General features: G+C 44.6%; 1 protein-coding gene across 1 annotated transcript; it reads right to left on the bottom strand.

Moving 5' to 3' along the window:
- Window positions 1–296: 296 nt before the first annotated feature.
- LOC147621557 (DEAD-box ATP-dependent RNA helicase 14-like) lies at window positions 297–22,404 on the bottom strand. Its single transcript, XM_086824322.1, has 8 exons — window positions 22,200–22,404; window positions 20,942–21,793; window positions 3,553–3,783; window positions 3,382–3,450; window positions 2,537–2,806; window positions 2,060–2,410; window positions 1,681–1,958; window positions 297–1,549 (listed from the first exon to the last, which is right to left on the bottom strand). The coding sequence occupies exons 2-8, from the start codon at window positions 21,764–21,766 to the stop codon at window positions 538–540; spliced, it is 3,036 nt and encodes a 1,011-aa protein (XP_086680448.1). The 5' UTR covers window positions 21,767–21,793; window positions 22,200–22,404; the 3' UTR covers window positions 297–537.
- Window positions 22,405–23,641: the final 1,237 nt, after the last annotated feature.

Raw genomic sequence — 23,641 nt, 5'->3', positions numbered from 1 at the left:
ACATTCTGAAGACCAACTACATGGTTGCCTTGCAAAATGTACCCAAGGAAAATTCAGCTTAATTCCAGAAGACTAAATCAAAGCGAGATTCTAACTCCATGAGAGTCATCTACTCACAGAGCCTAACACTCAAAGGAGCTTTAGAATGGTTATGAATGCTATTAGTACATGCGGACACCACCCCCAAAAAAGCAGCCTGCAGGACAACGGATGAAAGGCATTCTCCTACATAGTAACATGCAGTCAATTATGCCTGTTGATACAAAACCTTCACAGCCATTTGACAGGATATCCACTTGACCAAAGTTTGTGCCTTTAAATCATAGTTTGTAGATAATCAACCACTTCTAAAGCACCAATACAAAACAAGGACTCCTTCCAATTCAACCAACAAATTTTGCTTTGACTCAGTTGTGGAGCAAACTTACAATCAATTCATCTATCTAAATTCAGTAGAAGGGTTCTCTGTCCTTCATCATACTGAAGAGTATAGGTCACTTGAGACGGGTCATAAATATCCTAGAGATGTTCTTTTTTCTACATGTTACCATCCAGATTATTCAGAGCAATTGGATCATTGTCTTGCTCTAGGACACCCTCTTCCTGCTGATGTAACTCCTCAACCATGTCCATAGATGAAGCTGCTGCCAGTTCAGGTTCATCTGATTGGTTGGCATTACCAGGCTTCATGTCTGTACTAGGGGCAGTAGTCCTGTCTGGAGAATGGTGCTCCTTCAAAGAAACAGAGAGCTTGCCGTCTGGTACCGTAGACTGACCTCCTTGATGGGAGTCATTGGATGCCAAGGCCACTTTCCCATGTCTCGGGGGAGAGCGGCTGTTGTACGGTGACCGTGATCTTGGAGATCTGCTCCTGTACGAGCCTCTTCCTCTGTAGGGGGACCACCTGTTACGATCATCACTGTACCTATCATAGCTGCGGCTACGGCTGCGGCTACGGCTAAGGCTGAGGCTGGGGCTTCTTCCTCGACTTCTGTTAGGGCTGCGGCTGTAGCTCCGGCTGTAGCTGCGCCCCTTCTCCTTTGTCACGTATTTTTTTGTGGCATCTCGAACACGGTTTCTATCATCAGTAAACTTGTCCCGCCCTATGCTCCTGTCAGCAAACCTGTCTTTATCACCATGTCGATCAATAGTCCTCTCACGCCGGTCAAACTGTCCACCACCATGAGAACCCCACGACGCCCTGCCACCATAACCACCATCACCGCGCCCATCTCCACCGCGTCCACCAGTTCGTCCACCACTGACACCGCCAAAGCTGTTGTAGCCACCATCTCTACCACCCATAGCCCTAACTTCCCAGCGGCCCCCACGTCCTTTTGGGTGAAATGACTTCGCTGCTAAATCACGAAGCTCCAGAGGTACCTTCTGGTTTGTACCCTCCAGAACCTCTATAAGCTCCTTGGCATGTTTAGAGTCCTGATCTGCAAAGAAAGTGAAAGCAATACCTGTTGCTCCAGCCCTTCCAGTGCGACCAATTCGATGCACGTAGTCCTCAACTCCAGTTGGAAAATCAAAGTTAACCACAACCCTGGATATCAGAAACACAATCAATACAGCAAAATACATGAGATTGCAACTCTGCACATTCTACAAACGAGGATAACAAACAGCCGTTCTTTGTACCATTATCTGTCAAGGCAGTAAGTGGCTAAGACACACCTTATATCCTTTATGTCAAGCCCTCGTGCAGCAACATCTGTAGCAACTAAAATTGGAGATCTCCCGGCTTTGAATTGAGCAAGAACATGATCTCTTTCAGTCTGTGACTTGTCACCATGGATAGCTGCAGCTCCAAAACCACGTCCTAGACTCCGAGCAAGTTGATCACACATCTTCTTGGTGGAGCAGAATACAATAATCTTTGAGCCTGGTTCTTGACTTCGAAGGATTTGCTCCAGCCTTCTTTGCTTTTCATAAGGAGGAACAATCTCGACATGCTGCAGACAGGAGAACATTAACATACCACAGACAAAGTTTTGAGAGCCCTGATGAACAAACAAGTAAGAAAGCCTTTAATAGCATAGTAAACCCAGCAAACCTGTGTGATAGCTTTGTTGGCAGCCAACTGGTCTGTATTCCCAATATTCACTTGGACTGCATTAACTAGAAGCTCAGCAGATATTTTTCGAACTTCTTTAGGCCAGGTGGCAGTGTACATCAAGGTTTGCCTTTGAGATGGGATTTCATTCACAATTTTCCGAATCTGTGGTTCGAAACCCATGTCCAGCATTCGGTCAGCTTCGTCAAGAACAAGGTATGAAACCTGTCGCAAGCTAATTTTCTTCACCTCCAAAAAATCATTCAAACGCCCGGGCGTCGCAATAACAATGTCAGCACCTCTATCTAGCTCACGCAGCTGTGGTCCTTTGGGGGCACCTCCATAAACACACTAGTTTGTACACAACACGAAAAAGGATATTAAACCATACATGTGGATGATGACCTTCCCAAGCAGTCCGCCGGGCATTCACTTTATAAAATTACAAGTAACAAATCTTTAAAAGAGATCCCTTACAGTGCATGATATCCTTGACGACTTGCCAAACTTAAGAGCTTCGTCTTGTATTTGAGTAGCCAGCTCCCGAGTTGGAGCTAAAACGAGAACCACAGGTCCAAGCTGTGTGTTTGCTCGGCTCCGAGATAGATGTAAAAACGCAGGAAGAAGGTATCCCAAGGTCTTTCCAGACCCTGTTTTAGCAATGGCCACAATGTCACGACTTTGAAGAGCAAGAGGCCAAGATTGAGCTTGAATAGGTGTTGGAGTCGAAAAACCAGCAGAACGAAGCTGCAAAATCATTAAGAATTGATGAATAAGATATTCAACCAATGCCTTTTACTGAGAATGATGCAGTTCTAACAAATAGCAATATCTTGCAGGCTTAGACTAAATCTGAAAGAGATAAGTTAAGCCTTGCAAAGCCAAACAAAGCAAAATCCATGAATCATCATCCCCAAAGAGGTAGGGTGGTGCATGGTTGCCTGCTGGCAGTAGCATGAAACCGGAGACTGGGCTTCTTATAGGCCCGACGGACGCCACGCGTGGACCGAATTTCAGTGGCAGCCCCCAGCCTAGAGATCATGCAACTGGATTTGCCATGAACGGAACGATGTCCCGAGCAGAAACCACATGGATGCAGCCCCCACAAAATGACAGCAGTGTGCTGCGATTCTGTTGTGGCAGCAGCACAGCGTACGACATATGCTCCTGGCTGGAGCAAATATCGCACCTGCGACAAGTTCCAAAATATAATCGGTGTGTTAAGCTTGGATCTCCAGCAAAAGTGATACAAAGCAAGGAATGTGACCATTTCTGCTGACACGTACCTACCTATTTTTTTCATATACAAGGCATATGCGTACCTCTCTCGCAATTTCAGGTGGGAAATTGGCAGCCTCAAATGTCATGTATGGAGCTGGCACATTATCACCCTAATGGTTCACAATTCCACATTTAGTACAGCAACTCACAAAGTAAAGATGGATTTCCGTTAAAATACAAATGCAAATCCCCAAAGCAGAAGCAAACAATACCACAACAGTGATCTCATGTTGTCTTTTGTATGCATCCACGTCCAAAACCAGAGTTGGCTCAGAGAAGCCTTGCATTCGTGGCCTTTTTTGAGAATCACTTTCACTATTGGCAAAATCACTGGCAGTTCTCTTAAAGAGAGCTGAATGGCCTGGTGCAGACGACGCAGGACCTGCAGCGTTCACAAGACCCAATTGCCTAGACTGGCTAGGCATATGCATCCCTCCCATGCCCTGCAAAAAGGGTAACTTCTATTAAAATGGTTACCAAATTTCAAAATTAAACAAAGACGATAGACAAGCAAAAATCACCTTATAAGAGTCTAAATATGAAATCAGACACTTTGCAGGTAGCTTCAGTTGTATCTAGGTTACCTTAGGAGTAAATGCTGTAGATGCATTTCAATCTGGCACTGCAGCAGCCTGAGGAAGTACAAGAGAACCTCTTCTTCCTGGCAATGCCTATGGTTTTTAAAAAACAGAACCAAAGGAGGCTAACTCACTGGAAAAAGACAACTTCCTTACACGACCACATAAGGAGGCGCACTGGCATGACTCATACTCCTAAGATAGTTCAGCCAATGTAGCGACACAGGGTGAAAACTGCAGTCATTCAACTAGGACCCAAAGAATTGTCCATATGAACATTTCTATACTCTTCTGCCTCAAAGTAACTGCATAGCAGGGGAGAACAGAATCGTCCTTACTAAGCTGTAAGCAAGTAAACCCGCAAAGTTGGGCCTCCCTCTGTGATTGTTGCATGCGCGGAAGCCTTGTTGTACCGATCCACAACCCTAAGCATACTTAAGAACATTGATGCTAATTAACTTATGATTAAGACAAAGAGGAGAGAGAAGAAGAGAGATTAGGTGTCATGTTTTCTTTATTCATATGGTACAAAAAGGTGGCTTATGCTTGTACATGGCTGAGGCTTGTGGTCAGCCCATAAGTGTTGACCCATAGCCCTTCTACATGAGTTCTACTGAATGCTAGATGATTTATGATAGATGAACTTCAGAAATATGACTTGTTCTATGCTGAAAATGACCTGATGCTTATATAATATGTAGAGATTGCAGTCAGCCAGCAGACCAGCCTGTTGGCCTGTTTTGGTGGACAACCATACTGAAAATTCTGTCTTAATGCTGCGCTTGTACTGCTGGTTTCTGCCCACACTTGAAGCCCTTCGTGTAGTTGCTGCCAACTGCTGTGGGACCCCTGATGGCTGCCGTTCCCAGCTGATGATGCTTATACTGTAGCTGATGCTACTGGAGATGATGAAGATGACGCTTATGCTAATGATGTGCTGCCTATGCTGAAGATGTTCTAGACCATGGTGATGGCCCTGATGCTGAAGATGATGCTGCTACTGATGATGATGATCATGTTGATGACCATGCTGATGATGATGCCTGAGGATAACTTTAATGCTTCTGGTACTGATGCTGACACTGTATGCTTGTCCTTAACTGCTGCCCTAATCAGGGATTAAGCCAATTCATGCCGAAGATTAGCCATGGCACGAACAAGCACATGACTGTGATGGCACTGCCATAGACGCACGTCTTTTGGTGGTCCCTCGTAGGACACTCCCACTGGCCACTCCCGTTTCCTCTGGGACTGGCCCTCCTCCACTTCTGCTTCGTCCTCAAGTTCTGTTGAAGATGATCCACCTTATACAGTTCCTCCTCTCTGGACCATTCAACGTCTTCCCCCCAGTTATCCAATCGCTCCCTCTCCTAGCTCCAATCATTATGGCTTTCTACGCTCGCAAGCCTTTCTGCAAGCCTAGTCTTCCGCTCCACATGCTTCAGTGTTGGCATGACAGCATTCCGCAGTGCATGAAGGCCTGGGATGTCCTTGCCAAAGAGGTCAGCATAGCCTTACTCCAAAGGCGATCAAGCTAGTGGCCAGTATACGGCTGTGTAACAACTAAAGGCTGAGGTATTGCATTTCTTGATGGTTTTGAGTGGGAGGGAGTAGCCACCTACTGCAAAAACAAGAGCCTAGTACTCCATGGCTACAAAAAATACCCTCATTGATGAGGCTAATAAACAAGAGGCGGCCAAGAGAAATGATCTTTCCGCAATATCCACCAGATTAGCCAAAAATAACTTCCACTACATAGAAAAAAACTACTCCAATATTGTCACATGGTGGCTTCCACTCCACACCTTTGCATTGTTTTAGAATCATACAGACATAGTCTATTACTCTCCTCCAATGTCTTACACTATGGTCAGCCAATAAAGTTTCAACCAGAAGGAATCAATAAAATAAGGAAAGCTTTGCAAGGACCAGGATTCCCAAAGCAAGAGCTCAATGGCAACACAGCTTGATCTAATGTAGTCCCAAGACTACTCAATCAATGTGCACATTGTTGGAGAGTAAGGCATGTGAACACACTCCTGTAAAGATAAAATCCATCAAGTAACCACAAGGCAAAAGTCAACAGGACATCTACCTCTACTAGAATCAGGGAGCTGATTTATGGATGCCTACAATCAAGGAGAAGGTGAAGAGAATCCAAGGCACCTAATTTGACATTATAAGCTTTAATCAAGTTGTATTAGCATCTTGTATGGGCCTATTAAAAGGCACTCACTTCTTCAATGAAATATCAAGCAAGCATTTCTATCATTATGTCTACTGCTTTCAGTCGTGCTCTCTCTCTCTCTCTCTCTCTCTCTCTCTCTCTCAGCTAAACATGCCATAGCTGTGTTCCTAGTCAAGCCTCCATAGCTTCTCTAGCGCCTCTCTTTTTCTACACGCATGCAGTTCCACACTCCTCAAAAGTCAACATTGCTCAAAATAACAATACCTTAGGCTCCAAGCTTGATCTCATGTAGTCCCAAAACAACTCAATCAATGTGCACATGCAGTTCCACTCTTAAGAGTCGACATTACTCAAAACAGCAATTCCTTAGGCTGCTGACCTTTCTAATAAAAGCATGGGAACAAGACCTAAAGAGCCCTTGTCGGCTGCAACTTCATCACTTTGTCTCAATAATTCATAACACTAATCCACCAAGTAGCACGGCACATCTAAAACATATTTACGCAATGCCATTGAACACAACTACAACACGATCAATACAGCTGGAAAAGATAATAACATACCCCTTGTATCGCACCCATTACCGAGAATGGTCAGTCAGTCATTCTGTCCATTTCGACTGACAATATCTGCCACTTCTAGAATAGAAATCCCTCTCCATGACCATTACAATGCCCATTGCCATGACCATTACCCTCTTCATGTAAATCATCTAGTCTTTTAGCAATCCAGTTTAGAACTGTACAGGGTTACACTTCTAGAGCTATAATAGAAAGCCCATGGCTTAAGTAATCTAAAGCCATTCTTGGTTGCGAAGATTACAAAATCACCTTTCAGATGATAAGAGGAGAAAATTGTGGTTCTAATAGACATCCTGATGAATTTAAGTTTCCAAATCCCAATAGTTGAAAGAAGCAGCCACTTCTAGAATAGAAAGCCGTCTCCATGACCATTACCGTCTTCATGTAAATCATCTGGTCTTTCAGCAATCCAGTTTAGAACTGTACAGGTTACACTTCTAGAGCTATAATAGAAAACCCATGGCTTAAGTAATCTAAAGCCATTCTTGGTTGCGAAGATTACAAAAACACCTTTCAGATGATAAGAGGAAAAAAATGTGGTTCTAATAAACACCCTGATGAATTTAAGTTTCCAAATCCCAATAGTTGAAAGAAGCATCCACGATGTTGGGGTAAAGGCGTTATGCCCACCCTTATAGTGTGTACAGGCCCATAAGTTATAGTACATAGTACACTTAGTACTTTTAATGTACTAAGTGCACTATGTGTACTAGTGCAGTATACATGTGTGATAGGCATAGTCACCAGGGAACGGGAACGGATATGGGAACGAGGGGCCAATCCGGAACGGGAACGGGACCCCTTGCAATCCGGAACGAGATCCGGAACGACACGTTATCATATTTCAATACACATGAGTAGACAAGTATACAATTAAAAGCAGGCAAAAAGAGACAAATATTCAATTGAAAGTAGACAAAAAGAGACAAGAATTTGATAGCAAACTCAATGACCTTGTTCATATTTAGAATATCCACCTCATCCCACCATGACCATGCTTAGTTCTTCTTGGCTCTCTTGGTTCCCTTAGGAGGCATTATATGAGAGAGAGAGAGAGAGAGAGAGAGAGAGAGAGAGAGAGAGAGAGATTGTACTTGGCTATGAGAGAGAGAGATTGTACTTGGCTATGCACACTGTACTTGCAGCTGCACTCTGCAAGATTTTATAAGTTCTCAAGACTCAGAGAGGTACGTTTTTTTTTTAACGTTGATATTGATGTTTTTTTTTCGAACGTCGCAGGGCAGCATTGAGGTCGTCTTTCAACGTTTTTTTTAAACGTTGCATAATCTATACGTTTTTTTTTATATATAAAGGGGTCGGCGGCAGCGCACAAAGCAGGTAACCGTTTTTTTTTTTAAATACAACGGGTGCCCAATGTTTTGGGCACCCTTTAAAAAAGGCCCAAAATTTGGGCCTTTTTTAAAGGGTGCCCAAAACGTTGGGCACCCGTAACCCATTTCATTCAAAAAAAAACAAAAAGGCTACGCTATTGCGCTGCCGGCTGCCAAAAAGTGGGAAAAAAAAACGTCAAGGTTGCCGTTTCGCCAATCAGGGAAAAATAAATTAAAAAAACGTTCCTCCACGTTCCACCGTTCCCAAGCTGGCCAACTCCACGTTCCCCCGTTCCACACCAATGGAACGGCGTTCCCATGTGACTATGGTGATAGGGGAGTCACACACTCATGCCTCATGAGTTGACTTATCCCCACAACTCTCTCTCTCTCTCTCTCTCCCTTGTTTCTCTGAGTATGTCTCCCACATGACCTAACCCTAATCCTATTTTCTCCCCATCAACTGGTATCAGAGCCCTGGTTTTAGGGTTTTGTTCTCAAGTGCTGCATCGCTGGAATTCAACTGGAATTCATTTGCTGAGAAGGAGTCGAGGGCAGCCTTTTTCTCCTTCAGCAGAGAGGCGAAGAGTTTCCTAGCGACTGTTGAATCAGCGTGGGAAATCGAAGCACTAGAGGGCTGGTCGGCAACTGTGTACTTGGCGATTGTGTGGCTGTGCAGTCCTTATGAGGGAAGAAGGCAGCCAAAGATCCCCATGAACCAGTCGACGGGGAGTAGGTGAGAAGCTTCGCAGCAAATTGGTGATCGCCGTATTGCAGAGAAAAAGCGGAAAGTGTTGGGCATACAAGTCCGACGTAGCACTACCAAGCGATGGCGCCGGCTGTGCGAACTCAGGCGAATCGGCTGCAAAGCGCATTAGCACTGGACGAGTAAGCGAAGGAGCCAGCGCTAGGCGAAGGCACACACGGCGTGTGAGCGTGGACTGGCGACAAGTTGCTACCAGGCGGAACAGGCGAATGTGTTGGTGAATCCGACGTGAAGTTCACACAACTTTTACACACCTTGTGGCTTTACGCCTGCAGCAGCCAGGCGGAACAGGCCTTTAGCGCTGGAGGTCCACACGCAGAGGGCATCTTCAAAAAACTGCTGCTGTCGCTTCGTGGAAGGTGCAAGTTCTACTTTCCACGCCTGTTAACAAGCAGGGTTTGCAGCAGTTCTCCTCTCCGAGTTCCTTCAGTCACGTCTGCAGGCGCTCCTGGCTCCACAAAACGATGGTAGTCCCCGAGAAGGGCAAACGCAGGCCTTGAAGAGGTGAAGAGGCTGATACATTCATTACTCAATTCCAAAGCATCAAATTTTCTGCAGCAGCATCACCACCCCCCTTTCCTGCAAATTGAAGAAAAATCAAAAAATTACGAGGTATTCTGCTTCAATTTTTTTTGGGATTTGCAATTGAGCAAGTACAGTAATCAATTGAGCAGGTACAGGTGCCCAATTGCTCAATTTTTGAGCAAAATTGGCAAAATTGGGTGACATTGGTCACAATCAGGATCAATTTGCAAGAAATTGGTCACAATCAGGATTAATTTGCAAGAAATTGGATGTCGAAATTTGGGGCTTTTGATGTAATTGTGCAATTAAGCACTCATACATGCTGTATGATGTGAAAAATCGCACATTTGGGCAAAATTGCAGCAAATTGCAGTGCAAATCAAGGGGCTTTTGTGCCGATTTGGTTGATTTGCATGCAGGCAATCGCATTTGATGCTGTGGATAATGTGTTGATGCCTTACAAGCACTCAATGTGCCTGTAAATCAAGGGGCTTTCATGTATTTGATGTATATGTGGCCAGGGGGAAGCATCGTGAACACTCTGGAGTCTGGATGCCTTCATGTGCGTCAATGTACCATGTATGATCAAAAATTGATCTCAAATCAAGGGGCTTTTCAAGTTTGTATGCTTGTTGAGCTTGGCAAAGCAGCAGGCAAGACATTTATGCCTTGAATCCTCAAAAATCAGCTTGCAGTCAAGGGGCTTTTGCCCAATTTCTGTTCGGGACTGTTTTATGCAGTGTTCGGGACTGTAAAAGTCTGATTTTTACTCATTTGGACAGCCAGGAGAGCATTTTTTGCTACTGTACCTGCTGGTACAGATTTGGCACAGCTTTGTGCATGTTTTGGCATGGCTGTACACTGTTTTGAGTGACCAAAAGGTTCAATTTCAGCTGCTGAACTTGCCGGTACAAGTTTGGTACATCATTGGTGAGCACTTGGTACTGTTGTACAGTACTTTGGAAGGGCAACAGAGCACATTTAAGGTGCTGTCCAAAATCTGCAGCAACCAGATTTTGGTGATTTCTTCACAAAAAGTGGGAGAAAAGTTGCATTTGTGCTTCCGCAGTGGGAGATAAAGCTTGGGAGAAAAACTGTGAGCACTGTGTGTGCTTTTGGTGCAGTGTTTGCACATTTTGCAGGGAGTCAGGCATTGACAGGTTGCATTTTGCTATGGCAACCACAGGTGAGAGCTCTTCATTGCTTCACATCAAGAAGCTTGAAGGCTCGCATAATTATGATATTTGGCAAACCCAGTGCTACAATGTGTTGCTCCAGAAAAAGCAGCACAAGCCTATCAAAGAAAGGGGTGTAATGCCCGCTTCTCTTACTGCTGAAGAGTGGGAAGATATGGATGAGCTGGCAAGATCCACTATCATGTTGTCTGTGTCAGACTCATTACTTTTCAGCATTCGTGAAGAGAAGACAGCTTGGGGAATGTGGCAGAGATTGCAGGACTTGTATGCCCAACAAAGTGCCTCAAGCAAAGTGTATTGGTTGAAAAAACTCATAGGTCTTCAGATGAAGGAAGGGGCGTCTATGACAACCCATCTAAATGAGTTTAATGGTATTGTCAGCCAGGTCATTAATCAAAAATTGGCAATGGACGATGAGTTCAAAGCCACTTTTCTGTTATGCACTTTGCCAGAGAGTTGGGATACATTCAGGACAGCCACTAGCAATTCGCATGCTATGCTGTCATATGCAGATGTTGAGGGTGCTCTTCTTCAAGAAGAGATGAACAGGAAAAACAACTCTGTTGGAAAGTCCAATGCAATGAATGCACGTGGGAGATCCCAGCAAAGGAGGAAAAGCCAAGAAAGGGGAAGGAGCAAGTCTCGCTCCAAAAAGGATTTGGAATGCCATTATTGTGGCAAGAAGGGACACATTAAAAAGCAATGCTACAAATGGAAAAATGATCAAAAGGAAAAGGGAAAAGGCAAAGACAAAGAGAAAGATGAAGCCAAAGATGTAAAGCCTAAGGGCAAAAGTGGAGTCAAGATTGAAGAAATCAATGTGTCACATGCAGGTGGCAGTGAGGATGAGGTCCTCTTTACGTCTTCACTTGATGCCCATTCACTTCTTACAGGTGGTCATGGTATGCACTCATGGATCATTGATTCAGGTGCCTCCTTTCATGTCACAGGTTGCAGAGACTTGTTTGTCAGGTATACTGCTGGCAATGAAGGAGTGGTTTATTTGGGTGATAACCATGCATGCAAGATTCTTGGCAGAGGCGATGTGAGGCTTGTGTTTTCAGATGGCTCACAGCTTATGCTCCATGATGTCAGGCATGTGCCTGAGATCAAGAAAAACCTGCTTTCTACTGGACAGCTTGATGATGCTGATTATGTTACCACATTTGGTAGTGGAAAGTGGAAAATTAGTAAGGGCTCACTGGTTGTTGCCAGAGGCTCTAAAGTGGACACTCTTTACTTTATGCATGCAGGTGTTTGTCACCATGCTAATGTAAATGCAACCGAGCTGCCGGAAATTTCTATGTGGCATAGCCGGTTGGGACACATGAGTGTCAAAGGAATGGAGCAATTGTCTCGTTTGGGTTACTTGCCTTCTCTAAAGTTTTCAAGTTTTCAGTTTTGTGAGCATTGTATATATGGTAGGCAACTACAGTGCCCGCACAAGAAAGCTCTTGGACAGAAAGATGCTCAGTTAGAGCTTGTGCATACAGATGTATGTGAGATGCCTCAGCTTTCTTTGGGAGGGGCAAAATATTTTGTGTCTTTTATTGATGATGCCACACGCAAGGTGTGGGTTTATCCTCTTCGTTTGAAGAGTGATACATTCTCAATGTTTGAGAAGTTTGTTGCTCTTGTTGAGAATCAAACTGGCAAAACACTGAAGGCTTTGCGTTCCGACAATGGTGGAGAATATATGTCCAAACAGTTTCAGGACTTTTGTGATGCTAAAGGCATCAAGAGGGAGCTCTCTACTCCTTATGATCCTCCACAAAACGGGACAGCAGAGAGGATGAACAGGACCATACAGGAGAAGGTCCGTTCTATGTTGTCACATGCTGCATTACCTCATGGTTTTTGGGCTGAAGCTGTTATGACAGCCGTTCACCTTATAAACAGGTCACCTAACACGAGGCTTGGTGGAAAAGTGCCAGAGGAAGTATGGACAGGGAAGCCTCCGTCATACAAGCACTTGAGAGTGTTTGGTTGCGTTGCGTACGTGCACATACGCAGGGAAATGCGCACCAAACTTGATCCTAAGTCTCACAAATGCATATTCCTAGGATATGGTGACAGAGGTGAAATGGGGTATAGACTTTGGGATCCCATAAATAGAAAGATTATACGCAGCAATGATGTCATTTTTGATGAAACATGCATGTATAAGGAGCCTGCAAGGCAACAGGAGCCTGGCAGAGTCATCTTTGATGATGATGGACATCATGGACAACAACAAAGGGCTGTAAATCAGCCATTACAGCAGGAAAACCAGCCCTTAAATGGTGCTGAAAATGGTCCAAATGGACAGCCAGAGATGGCAGAAAATATCCCTATGGATATACCACAGTTAGAGGAGATACCGGGCATGATATTTCAGCCTTATGGCATGGAACAGAAGCCACCAATGGGTGATATGCAGGCTGGACAGCAACCTGCAAATGATGGTCATTGGGTACGGAGGTCCACTAGACCCTCCAGAGCCCCTGACAGGTTTGTTCCAGGGGTTGACTACTTGATGCTCACTGACTGTGGGGAGCCCTCATGTTATAAAGAGGCTTTACAGAGGGCAGACAAAGCTCTTTGGGAGCATGCCATGAAGTCAGAGATGGATTCTCTGCATAAAAATGGAACTTGGAAGTTGGTGCATTTACCTGCAGGCAAGAAGGTTTTGCCATGCAAGTGGGTATACAGGCTCAAAGTTGCATCAGATGCTAAGCCAAGATACAAAGCCAGGTTAGTGGCTAAGGGCTTCAAGCAGGAATATGGTGTGGACTTTGAGGAGATCTTCTCTCCAGTGGTCAAAATGACCACACTTAGAGCTGTGTTAGCTTTGGTTGCACATGATGATCTGGACTTGATTCAGATGGATGTGAAGACTGCTTTTCTTCACGGTGATCTCCATGAGGAGATATATATGCAGCAGCCAGAGGGTTATGCAGTAAGTGGAAAGGAGAAGCTTGTATGCAAGCTGAAAAAGAGTCTTTATGGGCTCAAACAGGCACCAAGAGAATGGTATCATAAATTTGATACATTCATGAAATCACAGAAATTCAGGAGAAGTGACATAGATCACTGCTTGTACACCAAGAAAGCTTTGGATGGTAGTCTATTGATCCTCATCTTGTATGTTGATGATATGTTGATTGCCGGGAAATCTCGTAAGGAGATGGATGCCTTGAAGCAGAGGCTGCATCAAACCTTTGATATGAAGGATTTGGGTGATGCAAATCACATTTTGGGTATGCGGATACTTCGGGACAGAAATCAGCATGTGTTGTATTTGTCTCAGAAGGAATACGTTGGCAAAGTCTTGCAGAGGTTCAATATGGACGGGGGGAAGAAGACTAGTACTCCTTTGCCTCCATATGTGAAACTCAGTGCTATGGACAGCCCACAGTCAGATAGAGACAGGACTGATATGGCCAAGATTCCGTATGCTTCAGCTTGCGGCAGTCTCATGTATGCCATGGTTGCTACTAGGCCGGACATTGCATTTGCAGTGGGAGTGGTTTCTAGATACATGGCCAACCCTGGCAAGAAGCATTGGGAAGCAGTGAAAGATGTCATGAGATACCTGAAGGGCACACAGGATATGTGCATTTGCTTTGGCAAACAGGATGCATTAGTGCATGGTTACACGGATTCGGATTATGCCGGTCATCCAGATAACCGGAAGTCTACTACCGGTTATGTGTTTACATTCACAGGAGGTGCTGTGTCATGGATATCCAGGATGCACAAGTGCACAGCCTTATCTGCTACAGAGGCCGAGTATATTGCAGCCACAGAGGCTTGCAATGAGGCATTATGGCTATCTCGGTTAGTGGTTGATTTGGGCTATACAGGGGATATACCATTGTTGCATAGTGATAGTCAGAGTGCCATCCAGTTGGCAAAGAACCATGTCTTTCATGCAAAGACGAAGCATGTGGATGTGAAGTATCACTTCATCAGAGAAGTGATAGAGAACAAGCAAATTCAGCTTGTGAAGATTCATACGGATGACAACCCGGCTGATCTGTTGACAAAGAGTTTGCCTCCGGAGCGGTTTGCTCATTGCAGACACTTGATGGGCATTGGATGAGGCCAGTTTCAGCCTTGATATGGCCTTGTATATTATCATGTACATGCTGATTTTTCTTTTCCTTTACTTAAGGGCACTTTGCCTTTAAGTGGGAGGTTGTTGGGGTAAAGGCGTTATGCCCACCCTTATAGTGTGTACAAGCCCATAAGTTATAGTACATAGTACACTTAGTACTTTTAATGTACTAAGTGCACTATGTGTACTAGTGCAATATACATGTGTGATAGGGGGGTCACACACTCATGCCTCATGAGTTGACTTATCCCCACAACTCTCTCTCTCTCTCTCTCCCTTGTTTCTCTGAGTATGTCTCCCACATGACCTAACCCTAATTCTATTTTCTCCCCATCACACGACCTAGAAGACAATAAATGGAAAGGGCATTACTACTGATGCCCATGTCATAGTAGTAAGTTGGCATAGTATACAGTGTACACAAAACCTAATTTTATAGTTTGTCATCGAAGTTACAGAGTATGTGTCACTACATGGCCCCCAACTCATTCTTAGCCTCTATGGCTGCATTATTGGAATTTGGGGCATAATGAATATGCGAGTGTGACTAGCCATTGTGTCTCACTAAAGCACTGCCCTGTAAATGTCCGTACACTGTACGATTTCACTGTACGGAAATTGCACAGCAGGTCATACATCTGTCCATACATCGGTAGGGAGCTGCACACCTGTTTGGGAGGTTTTTGTACAATGTCACAAGTGCGCCTCTCTGCTGCTGCTGCTGCTGCTGCTGTACACCCTTGTCATCAGTTGAACCTCGCCGTACAGCTCTGTACCCCGTCCATACAGCTGCGCATGTTCATACTTCTGTCCAAAAATAATCCCTCGTCACTCACAGACCATACAGGGGCTACCTCTCCACTTGTACCCGCTGCTGGAGGTTCTCATGTGAGCATATCTGCTGCTGGAGGTTTTTTTACATCGCCTACGAGTCCATACCCATCACCGTACTTGCAGGTGTGGACTCAGAGGACCTTTAGGTTCATGGGGAAAGAAGTTGAAGGTTGTCATCATCCTTTGGGACATGTGAAATACTTGGAACCCACGGGCCGGTGCCACTGGGAAGCCTGCGAGGATTTGAACTCAGGAACTCCCTCCTTCCCGGTCACAAACCCACACCTCTAGCCTTTGGGTGTCTCCAATGCACTCCACGCTCCCGTCACGCTCCACAAGGCCCCCAATGCAGGTGAGTACTTTCCCATCTTGGATAAGTTGGTAGATACATGATGTACATTGTAAGGCCTAAGAGGTTGGGTGTGGTACACAAGGTGGTAGCTCCACCGTGCTGGTCATCTAGAGCCTTGGCAAGAGTGTTGTGTCGCCTACTCCATGGGGAGTCGATGGTTGTAACAAGGGAAGAGTAATCTTCCTGGGCCTCTGTTTTATGTTTACTTTTTCATGTTCATGTGGAAATCTAGTCGTCCTTTGGGACACCCTACAGCTTGTACCAGATCCTCTTGTGTAATATATATATATATATATATATATATATATATATATATACCTAGATGAATCTAGAAACATGCCCAAATTCACCTTATAAAAATGTGCAATTTATAACCTCGTGGTAGTCGTTCACAAGACAATAAACCATCAACTCCATCATGCATAGTATGGACTGGATACTACGACATCCCCACTAACGTCATCAGTGCCCAATAGTGGATGTAGAACTTGGTATCAATATATGCTCCCATACACACACACACCTAAGAGCATAAATTCATACAAAGGTCTGTGTACTAAGTTTCTGTCAGAGCTCCGGAGATACAGGGCAAACTCATCCACAATGTAGCCTAGCACTAAGGATCATAACAAATAGAAAGAATTACTACAACAAAAAGGTAGTTGATAGGGCATATGCACCACTAAAGATAGAAAGAATTAACACAATATCAACTAGCTACAACTTGGACGAAAACTTCACAATGTGAAATTTGCAGGTCTGCTAATACACCATAAAGATATACCTAGATAAATCTATCATACCAAAGGGTGTTCAAGTCCAGTGTGGTCTATTTCTCATTCTGTAGTTTCTTTGTTGATGTACGAATGTGTGAATGGTTCATAAATTTGTCATAATGTATTAATCCCTTGTTTAATAATTGAGTAAATTCCTTAAGCACCAGAGGACTGACTCCTGACTGACCTCTATGACTCAGAGACTGACCTATGTAGCTCATGCCTGAGTCCCTAGACTGAGGGCTCACAATGGAGTCACAGCGTACGACGGATATCCTAGAAAAAGATATTACTTCTGTACAAATGTTGCACTAATGATCATGCCAATGTCACTGCGTGCCCTAGTGCAGGGTGCATGTGACAATATGTGTCCCAATGCTCCTAGTCAACTAGTAGTATTGTTGTCAACCAACTTTACCCGATTGCCACATCACCATTGCTCCATCATCATTGCCACATGGCAGTGTTGCTATCATAGCCTTTCTTCCATTCACTTTGTGATTGGAAGATGACCCAAAAGGAAATTTATTCATTATTTTGTAAGGTATAAGCTTTATGGTAAGTATGCAGCAAGGACACCACAAATACAAGTAGATTATCGTGGAAATGCAGCCACTAATAAGAGGCTTCGCAGAGACAACTACAAGAAAAGTATCGCCTCTTGTAGAGTCTTCAAGCAGATCCAAGTATCTATTAACTAGTGAAAGAGAAGACCCATCAGGCAGATGAAGAAAGTTTCAAGAAGCAAGCGAAGGGATTGGGATATGAGTCTCATTCTTCGGTATTATCCTACTTGGCTAAGATGGATGAGCTCTTCAAGGGCCAAGATGGAGAGTATCTGTTTAAGAAGCCCGTGCGACCAAACCCTTCGGAAGCTCCAAGGGATAGTGAAACCTAAAGTTCATTGGAAAGAGTCTTCAGCAGATTCTCACCATGAGTCTTCTATTCCTAAATCTTGATAACGGCCAAATGAAGACGCTCCTCCACACGATGAAGACCGTGATCGCGGCACATCAGAATGCATTCTCATCATTCCCACCACGAAAAAGAGGAAAGCAAAAAAAGACGACTCTTCCTCTAAGAAAAAGACCAAGGACTTCAAATCCAATGCGAAGATGATTAAATTTGATAACTTCATGGGTGAGATTAACACCAACAAAGCTTTGGCATTCTTTTCTCAGTTTGAGGTAGCCTTTTGTGTTGAGGAGCATTCTCATAAATCCAAGCTACGATTTGTGGCTTCGCACATGAAGGGGACAATAAGTAAATGGTGGTTGGCGAAAATTCCGACAACGCTCCAACTACTTGGAAAGACTTCAAGGCAAAGTTCACTTCTCAGTTTTTTTCTCTGGACTTTGAGCGGGGTATCGGACATGAGTGGGATAACCTTTCCCAAAAAGAAGGTGAATCAATCACTTCTTACATTTTGAAATTCTAGAAAGTGCTTTTTGAAAGAACATGGAGCACGGAGCACCAAGCGAACGGAAGCACGGCAAGCAGAAGACGGCAAGCGGAAGACGGCCATCAACTGGCCCGGTCTCCCGCTCTTATAAGACCACCAATAAAGGTGGGGGATGAGGGGAGACCAAGGGCATTTTGCCCTATATAGAGGGGTTAATTTAACCCCAACCCACTATGTGGAATAACAGACGGCCATGGCAACGTGAGAAGCAGAGGAGCAAGAATCCATTTCAACACCCCCTGGATGCGAAGCCCGAAGCTCACCGGTAGGAGCCGAAGAGGCTTTGATACCATGAAAGAACGCGGAGCACTAAGCACCCAGCGAGCACGGGTGCAGCAAGCGGAAGATGGCCATCAACCACCGCCCCCCCTCCCAAACAACCATGAGACCACCAATAAAGGTGGGGAATGAGAGGAGACCAAGGGCATTTTGCCCTATATAGAGGGGTTAATTTAATATATACCTAGATGAATCCAAGAACATGCCCAAATTCACCTTTTAGGAAAGTGCATGTTATATACTCATGGTAGTCAAACCACAACACTATATAACTACCAACTCCATTATGCATAGTATGGACTAGATACTACGACATCCCCACTAATGTCATCAATGCCCAATAGTGGGTGTCACCAGCCTGGACATTTCCCAGGGGTCTGGTGGACTCCAGGATGTTTAAATATTTGGAAAGTACAAGCTTTGGGAATGGAGGATTATCCTAGAATACAAAGGACCACACTCCTAAAATTTAGGAGAGTTGCTATTTTTGGCCCGACTCCGATGGAAATTCTGTTCGCGTCATTACATCTGGAATTGAGGAGATACCAGGAGTTGGCAAAGTGCCTATGACAGAATGTCTACCAGTTGGGATATTTTTAGAGATAAAGTTTATGGAAGGACCATCTCTTAGATTGGGACATGTGGCAAGAAAGTGGACCAAAGTGAGACAAGTGGCCTGACGTCCACACATCGGTGCCTCCCGGTCAATCCATCCCCAGCCCAGCTCGCCTGCCAATCTGCATGCCTAGTCCAAGCTACCTCAAGCCTCAAAGCCAGTCTTGTGAGCCTACTGCACACGGTAGATACACTGTTTGCACATGACAACTTGTCACTCCGAACCACCAGAGGACTTAACTTGCTCTTCTTGTTTCTCACCCCCTTTAAAAGCTACGTCAAAGGGGTAGCAATCTTAGCATAAGCCTTGATGAACCTGAAAAAGCTAGGTGAAACCCACAAATAATTTCACTTGCCTAATCGTCGATGGAATTGGCCATTCTAGGACCTTTAGAACCTTATTTAGATCAATCCTTACACCATCAACAGAGATTTTGTGACCAAGAGTTCTTGTTTGAAGAATGGCAAACTTTCTCTCTATGTTTCGTTTTCAGATTCTACAAACTTCAAGGAAGAAGAATGTTCTGGCAGAAGGATTGTCCGAGAGACCATATGTGGCTGTAGTTTCCGATGCCAGGTATCACTTCGATGCAAATTTTGCAAATTTATGGACTCATTTGATGGCTGGTCATGCACATGCTTCATATATGATCAAAGATGGCCATCTCATGAAGGATAACTGCATGTGTGTGGTGTAACAGGAGGCAAGAAGTTATGGATGAGTGCCATCATCCAAGCTCGTCATCAAGGTATTTTTCCTACTATGCGCATCATTGAGCCAACCATACGCAAGGACATAGAAGCATACATATGTGCAAGTATCACTTATCAACAAGGTGAAATTTGATGAGCAAAAGGCTCTAGGATTGCTTCAGCCATTGCCTGTTCCCTTGCAGCCATGGGAAAGCATAGCTATGGACTTCATAATGTATTTGCCAAGGACCCAACAGGGAATTGATGATATTTGGATGATTGTGGACACGTTTAGCAAACAAGCACATTTCGTCCTTCGTCAGGGGCCTTGTGGAGGGCAATGGGAACACTCGAAGACTGGAGACCGGCACCATCCCGTTGGCTCCAAGTATTTCACGTGTCCCGTGCACTTTCCCCTCTTGGATAGGTTGGTAAGTACATATACCCTGTACGGCCTCAAAGGTTGGGTGTGATACACATGGTGGTAGCTCCACCATGTCAATCATCTAGAGCCTTGGCAAGAGTGTTGTGTCACCTACTCCATGGGGAGATGAGGATTGTCACGCGGGACAAGTAATCTTTATGGGCACTGTTTTATGTTTTGCTTTTTCATGTTCATGTGGAAATCTGGTAGACCCCAATGCTTGTACTAGATTCTCCTGTGTAATATATCATTACCAAACAGACGGCCAACCGTTCCAGCCCTATAAGGTGTCTTGAAAAATTTGCACATTCAAAAGGTGGTCACCCTGAGAGGATCAAGGATAGGGGTCCTTTCTATTTTCTTTCTAAAGCTCTGCTTTGATTGTACATATCACATAAATTAGATAGACCCAACGTAAATGATAAGGGTACTCCAAATACTGTACCACTGTGCACCAGTAACAAATCTTTCAATAATACTAGTGAACTCTTATCTTCTATTATTTCTATGCATATTCACACAGGGTATGGAAAGAATCGTGTGACATTCCAACTACCTTACAGGATTGTTTACCCTTTTAGGCAGGCCTCATTGAAGAGTGGAGCTGGAAATAAATTGAGAACATGAGCTAGAAAAAGGAAGTCATTTTCAAGGGCCAGAAAAGCACATAAGCCATATTTAATAAGGAAAGAAACCTCATTAATGGGAGGGAAAGTTCATAGAACCAATTAGACACCACATGGTCTTAACACCTGACAGCAGCCAGTGCATAAATCCCTGCAGGTAAAGCTTCGCAAAAAACCCAACAAACCTCAACCAGATAGTACACAGCCCGTAAAAATTTGAGGGGTTATACTACAATTCCATGATGTCTTTGAAAATAAGGCTGCAAACAAACTCACCTGCTGTCTTTGAGGCACCGGAAGCACAGCTAGCTTAGGCTGCATTGGACCTACACCACTGTGCATGCTTCTGGGAGGACCAGTGTGCATGTTCCCTCCAGGAACCCCTCGAGGAGCTCCTCCAGAGCCACCACTATGTGCAGGTCTACCACTCCCTCCAAATGAACTGTCACCCACATTCATGTGCATAGGTACACCAGACATGCCAGGACCAGACCTCACAGCACTCCCCGTCATATGTCCACCCCCAGGACTGCTTCCCGTCATATGCCCGCCCCCAGAATTGCTTCCTGTCATATGCCCACCACCCCCAGAGCCACTCCCTGTCATGTGGCCACCACCAGGATGCCCAGGCTGGTTATTACCAATGTTGCTATACATACTCCCTGGAAAATTAACTCCTGGATTGACATGAAGATTGGGATGGCTGGGTTGGGAGTTCACCATACTGCCTGGATGTGCCACTCCACTGTTCATTCCATGCATACTTTGCCCAGTGCTAAGAGGGCCCACCACTGTGCTAGCCAGGACACTGCTGCTGACGGCACCACTTGCCTCTGCTGGTCTCCCATTTTGAGGTTCAGATGCCCCTGCCTGTACTTGGACGGGGCCTGCAGTGCCAGGAGGGGGGCCTACAGGAAAAGGAGGTACCTGTGGAGGGGGGGCTTGAGGAGGAAGAGGCTTCTCGTACTGCGTGACATTTGTTTCCGTATTCCAGTAATAGATGTAGCCTGTGTTGCCATCAACCAAGGCCCTCCACGGAGGTGGAAGAGTGGGATCGACTGGAGCGTAACGGGGACCAGCATTCACGGCTGCGGCTACCATGCTTCTACCTCTCAGATGGACCTGACCCTGCATAAAGATTGTAGCACAGTAAGCAAATCGTAAAAACCACAGCATTCCTCGCTATCACGAAAGCGTAAGGACCCTATGCATCATAAAAAAACCCTAGCCATCAAAAGCCCCTAGAGATCAGAGCCAGGAAAACCCAAGTATACTTCGCTAAAAACACTAATACAGACCAGTCACAGAAGACCAGACAAACCCTAGAAATCATTTAAAACCCTAAGGCGCAGGCTAGCGTGCAAAAAACACGTTCCGTAAAGGTACTAAATGAACGCCGATCTCCGAGCAAAGCATTGCTTCTCTAAACAAGCAGAAGAGAGGACTGTACAAACAAGATCCGACATTTCTAAAAGCAACGAAAAGCCAATCGTCGCACTGAACACAGCAGCAAGGCAAATGGTGTGGCAGATACCTCAAACGGAACTCGAATTGATGACCGATCTGCACAAGAGAGGCCGGCGAAGATGGTGTTGCACGGCTCGAAGAAGCTCCGCTGACTACGGCGGAAGGAGAAAGAGCACAAGCGTTAGGGGAAGAGGATAGAAAAAGCACACGTTCCAACCCTAACCCAACCCTGGTTAACGTTGCTGGTTACTTTCAATATATGATTTATGTGTAAGAAAAAAACTTTCTAATCACTATATAACTAATATCATTGGATTATTAATTCACATCAAACTTTTATATAAAACAATTTAATATCAATGTTGTATCAAAAGCAATCAGGCATCAATTTAATACTAAAATAAATTCTAACTCTTTTAACTTAAAAAAAATTTCAAAAACATCACGTTGGATGGGCAAACTATTGTGTGGAGGGGAATTGTTCAATGGGCAGATGTTACATTGGACGGGCAAATGGTAGTGTGCATGGACAAAGTTAAGTAGGCATTATTGATTATGAAAACTTTCCCTTCTCTCTCCCACAAATTACGTTTTCTTTTCTTCCAAGACCCATCGAATTGCAACACTCAGCCTCTGCACAGGTAAGCTCGTCAAAGGGTCGTTTAATTCTTGTAATAGGTCAATTAATTCTCTATTGGGTGTCACTTGTGTTTGCAAAGTAAAGGTCAATTAATTCTCTCTTGAAGGGTGTCGCTTGTGTTTGCAAACTACCGCTTAAGTTTGCAAAGTATCGTTTTAATTATGTGGCAAAGGGATTAAACCAATCACGATCGATAGAGAGAGGGGGGTCGTATCAATATAACCCCCTTAGTGAAAGTGATGGCCGGTATGGATTGGTATGAAGAAGCAAAGGAGGAGGAAGGTCGAATGTTGTGAGCTTATGAAGAGAGATGGTGTGCTATAGCCGATTGTGTAGTTGCAACTGAAGGTATTGGAAGGCGTTAATTACTTAAGCTAGTAGTTATGATGAGGATAGCAGTTGTGGTGCTCCTCTTAGGCTTTACATAAGGACAACTAGTGGTATGTTGCTTGAGAAGTTGTTATTGGATAGGTCTAGAGAGGCCAAGGAAGCGTGCAAAGAGGAGAGGGAGGAGGCATCGATCGAGCAAGTGAGGTTGAGGACCAGAGAGGTTCAAAGAGATCATCATGTGCTGCCTACTACAATAGAGCTAGGCCATTGAGATGATGAAGCAATGAACACCTCGATACTCTCGTTCTTCCAGGTGTAGAAGATGCCATGGGGTTCGTGCATGATGTGCTACTTAAAACTTAGTAGTGTTTCTATACTCTCGTTCCAAGTGTGCAAGACAGCATAGGGGTCGTGCGTGATGTGCTACCAAAAACTGAGCAACATTTCTATACTCTCGTTCCACATGTGTAGGATGCCACAAGGATCGTGCGTGATATGCTACACCAAAAATTGAGCAGCACTTGCACATAGTGTCTTGG

Source organism: Cibotium barometz, chromosome 30 (genome assembly GCF_041138505.1).
Source record: "Cibotium barometz isolate CiBa-2024 chromosome 30, ASM4113850v1, whole genome shotgun sequence".
Taxonomy (NCBI): Eukaryota; Viridiplantae; Streptophyta; class Polypodiopsida; order Cyatheales; family Cibotiaceae; genus Cibotium; species Cibotium barometz.
Note: the sequence above shows the minus strand (reverse complement) of the source record. Positions and strands in the feature narration are given on the sequence as shown.